The sequence below is a fragment of the Eptatretus burgeri genome, chromosome 12, assembly GCF_056783735.1.
Source record: "Eptatretus burgeri isolate ZD-2024b chromosome 12, Ebu_testis_v1, whole genome shotgun sequence".
NCBI classification, from domain to species: Eukaryota; Metazoa; Chordata; class Myxini; order Myxiniformes; family Myxinidae; genus Eptatretus; species Eptatretus burgeri.
Genome location: NC_140972.1, coordinates 33,146,355 through 33,156,871, shown reverse-complemented (window position 1 = coordinate 33,156,871; position 10,517 = coordinate 33,146,355). Strand labels below are relative to the sequence as shown.

At 46.9% G+C, this 10,517-nt stretch overlaps 1 protein-coding gene across 9 annotated transcripts in view; it reads left to right on the top strand.

Moving 5' to 3' along the window:
- The window catches only part of LOC147015379 (protein mono-ADP-ribosyltransferase PARP6-like), a 110,987-nt gene that overhangs the window by 81,757 nt on the left and 18,713 nt on the right, over positions 1–10,517 (top strand). For all 9 annotated transcript variants that reach the window (XR_015050316.1, XR_015050315.1, XM_085850058.1 and 6 more), the window contains 2 exons: positions 8,797–8,864; positions 9,236–9,284. Coding sequence is in view for 7 of the 9 variants with exons in the window: in XM_085850058.1 (XP_085706184.1) it covers positions 8,797–8,864; positions 9,236–9,284 (117 nt within the window). In the remaining 2 variants the exon portion in view is untranslated. The remainder of the gene's footprint in view (positions 1–8,796; positions 8,865–9,235; positions 9,285–10,517) is intronic.

Sequence of the window (10,517 nt, the reverse complement as noted above, 5' to 3'; positions counted from 1 at the left end):
CCCTTACCAGTACACTGGTGCTCATTTTGCCATTGGTATTGGAAGGATGACAGGCTGAGTCAGCCTCCTGGTGTATTTTTAATTCAGTGGCCAACGGGGCTTGAACTCAGGACCCTAGGATCCCAAGCCACCACCCTAACCACTAAGCCAACACCAGGCTTGGCACTATGCCGATGCACAATTATTTAACCGCAAAAAAATTTGAGGGCGCTGCACTCGAACTCGTCATCTCGTCTTCTCTGGATGTAGAGAGTGCCTGGAAATCATTCTTCAACATTCTCCTCTCTCACATAAGTTTAAAACTTCACATCTCTCGTCTTCCTTCTCAATGTCTTATCCCTGGTAAAAATGATTAATGCGGTGAGGAAATTGCCAATGTGTTTACTTCCTCGGCTCATAGCTCAAACATCAGGTTCACCTGAGATACTATCTCTCGGCATTCACAAATATCAAGTTGTGATGCAGTTGGACCAAGAGTAATAACAACTTTGGCCCACAGGTGTGCACCAATTTGTAAGGGCCACGGTTGTATGGCTGATGCAGTAGGACATAGTAAAAAAAAAAAATTTAATTTGACGTGCCAGAGATACTTTGCATACTCTTTGTCAAACAACGTGGGATCTTTAATATCAGCCTACTCATGCTAGCAGGCAGATCCCCAGCTTGATGATGCTTGTGAAGCACCAACACAACAGTTAATCGTCATGCCGATAATCATAGCCAGACGAGACCGCTCAAAAGGTAAGTGTGCTACCTGTGCATCATCTTGTCAGACGAGTAAAACCAAGAAAGAGAAATCAGAAATTGCAGACCCTCACAAGGACTTGTTTTGTGTGGTGTAATTTTGTGTGGCAAATAAATGGAAAGATGCACTAAATGAAAGGTTGATTGCAACTGAAACGTCTAAAATCTAAATGGTCTAGTAAATTTGGAAAGGTCAAATGGTCTGAAGGTCTAAAGGTTGAAAGGTGGCAATGTCTGAAAATGTCTAAATGGTCTTAAAAGGTCGAAGGGGTCTAAAGGGTGTAATTTAAGGTCTAAAGGGTCGGCATTGTCTTTTTCTTCTTGCATTTGGCAGCTTGGCTGCCAAGTAGTTATCAGTTGGTTGGGGCGCGGCTACGCAGCTGATGCTGTGCCCGTATTATCAGTCCACTAGTACTCATTTTGCTGACCTCGGAAGGATGACAGGCCAAGTCAACTCTGTCTGGTGTTAATTCAGTGATCAACGGGGCTCAAACTCAGGACCCTAAGATCCCAAGACAGCTACCCTAACCATGAGGTCAACACCAGCCTGTAGAATTGTCTGAAGGGGTCTAAAGAGTTTCAAAATGTCTAAAAGGGGTCGACCGAGGATAAGAATGTCTGAAAGGTGTGAAGGTCGAAAGGGTAGAAAGGAGTCTATGGGTCTTTGGGGTTCCAACGGGTCTGAGGATCTAAAGGGTCTTAGAGGTCTTAGTGTTCAAAAGGGTGTAATATGGTCTAAGGGGTCCACACTGTCTGAAGTTTTGAAAGGATATTTGGGGTTTAAAGGGTCTTAAAGCATCTTAGGGAGCTTACCTGTGTCAGTCAGTTAGTCAGTCAGGTCAGGTCAGATTAGATCTGTGACTTGCTACAGGTACCATGTAAACCTGTACTAACCTGTTCCATGGTCGCGTTAGCGGCGACTAAACCGTCTCCCCCACCAAGTTTTTTGGTGAGGAGGGTGTATGATATGGACGCCCTGCAGGATGAAGAACAAAACTTGTCAAAGGGCGGAGGAGCTCCTTGTGAGCCAACGGCCATCCATATCTAGTGCCCAACTGTGTCTGCGGACGTCCTCCTGCAGTTGGGTTACTTTTTATTAGGAGGTTGGTGGCAGGATTTGCACTCCGGCCACCGTAAAACCCTTCATTCCATAAAACATTCCAGAAGCATTACAAAATCTGAAAACCCACTCCATGGGAGTACCTCCTGTGCAGCTTCACTTCGCAGGGCAGCTCACCGGATGACGGGATTGGGGCAAAGCCTTCAGGACCCCCAATCTTTGATGATAGGAGGGTAACCACGGGGTAACATTCCTGGGTCAGATTGCGGTATTGTGTGTCGGGGTGGTGCTGAGGTGTCACCCACCAGACGGCAGTCTCCTTGGGTTAAACTGAGGCGGTACCTTCATGTGGGTGCCTGAAATGTCCTATCCCTAAGAGAGGATGATCACCTGCCTTTGTTATTATCTGAGCTCAAACGTTTGGACATCATTATTACAGCTTTCTCTGAGGTTCGGAGACCGGATTGCGGCAAGATCATGGTGGGTGGATTCACCTACTATTGGTCTGGTCGCTCTGATGGTTACCATACTCAAGGAGTTGCTGTAGCTGTGTCCAATAAGCTGACCCCAATGATAATTAAGGTAACACCGGTCAACGAGCGTATTATGAGACGAAGGATTCGTCACTCCTTTGGTGTCATTTCTTTGGTCTCTGTATATGCTCCGAATGAGGCGAGTGATCTCACTGTAAACGACGCATTCTATGCCACGCTCGAGTCTGTGGTTTACCGGTGCCCCAGGTGGCTATGAGAACTGAGAGGGATGGCTATGAGACGTGTGTTGGTCCCCATGGGTCTGGAACTGTGAGCCAGAATAGCACCAACTTACTTGACTCTGCGAGAAGTCATGAACTTGGTGGCTGGTTCATGGTTTCACTGCCTACAAGCTCAACGCTGGACTTGATATTCCAACGCTGGTGGTGGGGTAAAGGAGATTGATCGTGTGCTCGATGACGGTCGCTGGAGGATGATCCAGAACTGCAGGGTCTACCGGAATGCTCAGTTCCTCAATACTGACCACCGGCTTGTTGTAGCAACTTTTAAGTTGCAGGTTAAATCCAGGAGAATGGTACCATCGCAGCCCAGGCTGGATGTTGGCAAGTTCAAGGATGAGAGGGCAGCTGAGGAGTTTGCGAACAGGCTGGATGGAGATATGGAGCGTCTGCTTGCTTTGGGGGGTCCTGAAGAGTTGTGGAGTGCCTGCAAGACCACTGTTCTTGGTGTTGCCGGTGAAAGTCTTGGAACTCACTGTCGCGCAAATAAGAATTTTGTCTCTCAAGGGACACTGGATACCATTGCCCAGAGTCTCAGGGCTGAATGGCAAAGCTGAGCTGTTCAGGGAACTGAGGTGTAACTCTATACGTGCACTAAGGGTGGACAAAGAGGCCTATGTGCGAGGAATCTGTGAGATGGTAAAGCATCACCTGTGGTCAAGTGATTCTCGTCTTGCTTACAGGAGATTTCACGCATTGCGTTCGTCCGAGCCCATCCCTCGGAGCACTGCAGTTAGAGCAGAGGGTGGTGGGCTGTGGGCAGAGGAGTTTGAAATGAAGGCCCGCTGGGCCGGTCACTTTGAGCGGTTGTACCAGGCTGATCCCCCAGCTGTCGAGTTGGACGTCAGGGGTGTTACAATCCCTTTTGCTGACCCTCCAATCAACTGTGGTCCACCTTCGCTTGTGGAAACACAGGCTGCGGTGAACCGGTTGAAATTGGTAAAGCTCCAGGGATCTGTGGCATCCATGCTGAACGTCTCAAGGCTGGTGCAAATGCTGCACTCCTGTCGTTGCATGCAGTTTTGTGCTCTGCCTGGAACACAGGCATCATCCCAACTGACTGGAAGAGGGGCCTTGTTGTTCCTCTCTGGAAAGTGAAGGGTGATCGCCAAGACTGCAACAACTTCTGAGGGGTGATGCTGCTCTCAGTGCCGGGCAAAATGTTTGCTCGGATAATTCTCTATCGGGGTTCCCACCATCTGCTTGAGCACCAGCGTCCAAAGCAGTCAGGCTTTACACCAAAGAGGTCAATTATTGACCGTAACTTTTCTCTACAGGACCTCACCGAACGCAGACGGGATTTTCGGCAGGGGCTGCTTGCAGCCTATGTTGATCTTGGCAAAGCATTCGATTCAGTGACTTGGGATGTGCCTCTGGAGGATTCTTGGTCTTCGTGGGGTGCCACCAAAACTGATCGATCTGATGTCTGAATTATACGCTGGTACTGAGAGTGCCGTGAGATGTGGTTTAACCATCTCTGACTTATTTCCAGTTGTTACTGGAGTTCGTCAGGGGTGTGTACTGGCCCCCACACTTTTCAGCACTTGTACGGACTGGATTCTGGGGAGGATGTCGGAGAGATCAAGCTGCGGTGCATCATTTGGGAATGTCAAGATCTCTGACCTTGATTTCGCAGATGATGCAGTCATCTTTGCGGAGACTCCAGATATCCTTTTGTGGGCCCTCGAGGTGCTGAATGAGGAGTCGGAGCCGCTGGGATTATGGGTTTCTTGAGTCAAAACTAATATCCACGCTTTCAATGACATCTTGGATGCTGCTATCCTGTCTGTACCTGTTTGTGGTGAGGATGTTGAGGTCACAGAGAGATTCACTTACCTTGGCAGTGATATTCATGTCTCTGCTGGCTGTGAGCCAGAGGTCAACAGACATCTCGGTCAGGCCTGGGGAGTCATGGAGTCACTGGATCATGGGGTGTGGTGCTGCCAGTGCCTGTGCGGGAGTACGAAAGTCTGAGTCTTCAGGTCCTTGATGCTTCCATTCTTGCTCTATGGATGTGAGACTTGGACTTTGACCAGGGATCTGAGACAGAGACTTATTCCTTTGGGACCAGGTCTCTTCGGAGAATCCTTGGCTATCACTGGTCAGACTTTGTGTCCAACGAGCTGTTGCTGAGAGAGACTCAAATGAGATTTGCTTCCTGCATAGTCAGCTGTGGCTGTATGGACATGTGGCTCGTTTTCCTAACGCTGATCCTGCTCAACAGATTCTCTCAGTGAGGGAGCCTCGTGAGTGGAGGAGGCCAATGGGCCGACCACGTGCCTCGTGGTTGCAGAAGGTTGATCAGCATTTCAAGGAGATGGGGATGGGCCTGGCATCTGCCTGGGGGATGGTCAGACGGAGGCCCCTGGAGTACTGATGGAAAGTGGACACAGCGATGTGCTGCTCTGACGCATGCTCCCATACCTGACCTACCTGACTTGACCTGGTGGCTTAGAGGGTAATCGAGGTCTAAAGGATCTTTGAGGTCTAAAAGGTCTAGAGGGACTAATGTGTCTGAAGGGTCTTAAGGATCAAAAGGCTCTTGATGATCTTAGGGGTCTAAAATGGTCTTTTTTTTAATCTTCAATGTCAATGCTCGTATAAGAATTAACACACAGAACGTATAAGAAGGGGAGCAGGAAACAAGAGGGATGGGAGAGGGAATCACAAAACAGTGGGGAACACAGACATTCGGAAATCTGTGGAAGGGAGAGGGATGGGATGGGGTACATGGGGTAAACAAGATGGACACTACAGGGACTTTCAGTAAGGAAAGCAGGGAATATGAAGGAGGTGGGTTTGGGGTGGATTAACGGGGGCAGAAAAGATCATGGTTTTGGATGGGGGAAGATAAGAGATGGTAGTGAACAGCTGTTTTAAAGACCTGGAGGGCAGAGTGCATATGAAGAGTGTGTGGGACTTTGTTCCAAAGGTGGGGAAAAAAAGAGGAATGAAAGAATGAAGGTGAGCAGTGATTCTTGATTTTGATAGTTTTACCAGAAGGGGCTTGCTGGCGGACCTTGAGCGCCCTGCGGAAATATGGGCGGGACAGATGGCAGACAGGGTGGGGGGGGGCGGGGGCGGAGAGGAGACTGTAGAAGACAGACAGACCTGCCTGTGGTGAGAGAGTGAGAGACCCAAAGTCTCAGCCTCATCGCGGGAGATACCAATGATCCAAAATGCCTTGGTTTCCATAGCGTGAAGCTGAGAAAGGTGAGAGGCAGGAACACCAGCCCAGAGGGGAGAGCAATACTCCATCAGGCTGCGGATGAAAGCCTTATATGTGGCCAAGAGTTCAGGTGTGTGAAGGAAGGACTTTGCACAACGGAGGATGCCCAATCGGCGACTGGCTTTGGAGGCTAGTTTGGAGATGTGGCTCTTCCAGGAAAGATCATTGCAGATAGTGAGGCCCAAAAGCTTGAATGAAAGGACTTCTTCAAGAGGATTGTTGAGAAGGGGTTGGTGGGTGGGCGGAGAAGGGATGGTCTTTTTGAAGAGACATTGTGAGAGTGTGAGATTTGTCAGGATTTAAAGACATGTTCCACGTGTTGGATCAGCTTGTAATTTTATCCAGATGTGCAGAGTGAAGAGGCTGCTGCTTGCCGATCTGAGGGATGACAGGTGGTACAGCAGAGGGTGGATTCATCAGCAAAGAGAAAAAGAGGATTTTCCAGAGAGTCAGAGAGTTCATTGATGAAAACGAGAAAAAGCACTGGGCCCAGAATACTGCCTTGAGGAACTGCAGCCTGGACAGGAAGAGGGGATGTGAGAATTCCATGGAGGACCACACGTTGACTGCGACAGGAGAGGAAGTCTGTGAGCCAAGAGTGGAGATTCCATGAATATCACAGGAAGAGAGTTTGGTGAGCAGGGCAGGGTGCTTGACCATATCGAAAGCATGCAGTATGTCGAGGGAGATGGCTCTGATCTCATGTCTGGCATTGAGTTCCTCCATCCATTGTTGGGAAAGCAGGAGCAGCATATCCAGGGTCGAGTGACCTGGTCTGAATCCAAATTAATGATCGGAAATTAAGCCATTGGAGAAGAGGAAGGATTTAATGTTTGAAGCGATGATGGATTCCATAACCTTGCTGATGATTGGGAGAAGGCTGATTGGTCTGTAGTTACAATGATCTGTTTTTGCACCTTTGTTATGCAGAGCGGTCATGTTTGCTGATTTCCACGCAGATGCCAGATGACCTTGAGCAAATGAGAGGGTTAATGGAACAGAGAGAGGGTGAGCAAGAGCAGCAAAGCAGGTTTTTATGACACTTGGGCTGATGCCGTCTGGACCGGTTGCACAATCAGAGTCGAGGTTTCACAGCAAGCTCTCCACCTTGTCAGGAGAAAAGGACACAGAATCCAGGGACAGCTGCATGTGATTGGGTAAGGTGGGTTCAAAAAGTAATGGGTTTGGGACACAAGATTTAGAAGCAAACACAGAGTTTTGGTATCCAGCCTTTTTCACGTGCAAAAATCATTTCACAGAATCATTCTATGGATTGTCTTTGGATTATATAGGGTCTTCAAGGTCTTCAGCTTCTTTAGGGTCTAATGCAATGAATACACATACAGAACTCATGTTCTGTGTGGACAAACAGGCAAACAAACAAACAAACGGACCCAAATGCAATACCCTCTTCTCTGGCGAGGGCAACTGGAACGGCGCTCAATAGAACGCATACCTCCACCAGGCTGAACCGTTTGTTCTGAATCCCTCTGATTGTATGCCACTGATCTGCATCCAGACCTGAACCAAAAACGAATCGGCTTGTTCTTGCATCTCATCACCTATCCAACTGATCCACCAAGTTTTGTTGTAACTCGTTCACAACTTTTTTGAAATGTTGCGCTGTATATCGTTTTTGGCCCAAGCTCTCAAATTTGAAGAAACACTTAAAAAAATTCTCGTATCTGGAATCAGATCTTCACCGAAAATCGAAACAATTTGAACTTGTCACACACGCAACCTATCCACCAACTTTCAGCGAAATCAGTGCAACGTTTTGAAATTTCATGCTCACAGACAGACAAAAGGAGGGAAAACATAACCTCCGTCCACCTTTGTTGGTGGAGGTAAGGAAATCTATTGTCATACCAAGTCTTCAAAACCTAAAGCCTGGTGTTGGCTTAGGAGTTAAAGTGGCTGATTTGAGCTCTTCGTGTCTTGAGTTCGAACCGCTGTCATCCGTTGAACTAACACTAGGTGGGTTGACTCAGCCTGTCATCCTTCCGAGGTCGGCAAAAGGAGTACCTGCTTGCTGGTAATAGGGGCACTGTATCAACGGCTTAGCTATTCTTCCAGGAATGATGCAACCAGCAGCTATAGGCTGCATACGAAACAACGTCAAAACCTAAATCACCATGTCAATTGTGTAGATATTTCACAACTAAGAAAGTTAAATTAACAATGATGTGGCTTCCCAGTGCATCCTGGCATTACATTGCTACTTCACAAGTTTACTGTAATACATTTAGGTGATGTTAATAGAACGAGCAGAATCATTCTGTGGATTGTTCATATCAAGGTATTGGATATTTCACATAATGGGACTCAAGAAATATAACCTATTGTCCAGGATGTAGGAAATGCAGTCAAATTAGCATTAACGTGAACATTAACAACAATTAATCACTGGATTTGTGTGATCACATATGATGCCCATTTGTGAACAGCATTGAGAAACGTGTGTGGAGGCACCCGCTCAGTCCAAACAAGTCCTGGCGATGGTCTGCAATCTCTGATTGTTCTTTTTATTGTTTTTTTTTTTAAGTGGAATACAGCATTCTATGGAATGTAAAGTTAATGTTAAGTTGAATGCGTTGGACTTGAAGCATTTTGATTTCATGGAACAGGACAGCATTACTCATCTCATCGCAGTTTGCCTGATCACCATCTTATTGGGACTTTACCATATTTGTTTATTATCCATTAAGATTTTTTTTTTTTGTCATTTGCCAGACATAAGTATGACATTCATGCAATTGTCCATCTCAGAAACACAACATTCTGGTGTATTTTCAAATGCCTGTGATGTCAAGGTTTCTGAGTCACATTGATTATGATTTGCCATTTCTGAGCCGCAAGGATGATTTATTTTTGTCAGTATGTACACAGCAGAGATTTTGTTAAAATAATAAAATGAAATGCCAGTTTAATTATTTTTTTTTTTAACTTGTCTTAATGAAGGTTTTTTTTTGTTGTTGATTAACTTTGAAGGGCTCTTACATGGATATCAAAAAACAAATGGACAAGCAGGATCACCTGGCACACCCTCTCCTGCAGTGGTAAGGCTCTGGATGACCCTTTTGCTCTGATGAAGGGTTAATGCCTGAAAAACGGCCTTTCCTTCCTTCCTATGACAGCATACCTCGATCAACATTCCCTTGATTCCATCCATTATTCCTATGACCCTGATTTCAACCTCAGATTCTGACAATTCAACGTTGACCTGGCTTGGAGTGGCTGGCTCATTGTTTTTCCTTGGTAAACGTATGGTATGTGATGCAGTGGAGGTTAAAGTTTTGTAGTTTACTTGATTGCATCTTTTGGTTCTAAAAGTAGAAAAACTCGCATCCTGTCGGTTCCTGTGATTGCATCAGTCTTTTGTACAGTTTCTGGGAATATGAAGTGCTCAATATACCTTTTCCTCATGCAGGGTCATTTCCAGCAACCGCTCACATATTGTGAAACTGCACAGCAGCCGGGTGAGTCGCTTCCACGACATCATCTCAGCAGCTTCTTGTGAATGTATATAGTGCTGTCTCTGGCCTGCTATACATTTTTATTAGTAGTAATAGCAGGCTGGCAGGACAGTTCACAAGTAGTGTTCTCGCTTTTGAGCCAACTTTTCCGAGTTTGATTCCCACCCCATGTTTAAATGGAACCTTGGTGATCGGCAGACAAGGTGTTGTATAAATGACTATGCCATCCTTCAAAGGCTGTCTAATTGTCTTATCTGCTACTAGCAAAGGTACCAGGTGTTGCTGGGAAACTCTGGGTCCTTCCTCCCACCCCTTCCGCTCACTCCTCCCACCAATGCTCCCTCACTCTGGACTTCCACCCACCCCTTCCCCTCCCTCCAGATTCCCACCTCCCTCCCTCTAGACTCCCATCCCTCCCCCTGCCTCCTCCCTCTGGACTCCCACCCCACCCCTTTCCTTCCAGACTCCCACCTCACCTCCCTGCGGACCCACTCCACCCTTCCCCTTCTTCCGCAGAATCCAACTCGTCTTCAATTATTCAATCTTCAACTCGTCCTACCCTCCTTCCCACCCATGGTAGACTGAATCCTGTGGTGAGGCAGTTGCTCTGAAACAAGTTGCCTTCTCTTCCTGGAAGGCAAATCTGACCAAAGGCAATCTCAGTGCATTCCAAAAAGTCTGCAACAAAGTGTGTTTACAACAATCTGGAAAGCCAGATTACAACATCTGTCAAACCTCAAGAATGAATTGACACCTTTTTAAGTTTGTCTCTGGAATATGCTCCCCGAGCTTCCCTTCCCTCTCTTAAAATGGCACCACAGCCGACTCCACTCGTAAGAAGGCTGAATGCCTCAATTCTGTGTTTGCTTCCACATATTGTGTCCCCAACCCCTCACTCTCGGTCCCCATCCTTCCTTGGTGTACCCAACTGCTCCATGAATTTTTTTGTGAGAATGTGAAGAAGGTTCTTTCAACCCTTGACTCTGACTCTGCGACTAGACCAGACAGTATCGGCTAACGTGTCCTTAAAAATCTGTTCTGCTGCTCTTGCACATCATCTCTCTGCCCTTTTCACCCTGTCATTTGCGTTCGGTCAACTTCTATCTGCTTGGAAATCCACCAACATTGCATGACATAAAAAGGTGCAAAAACTGATCCCATCAATGACAGACCTATCAGCTTAATTCCAATCATCAGCAAAGTCATGCAATCCATCCTTCCTTTTCTCCAACAGCC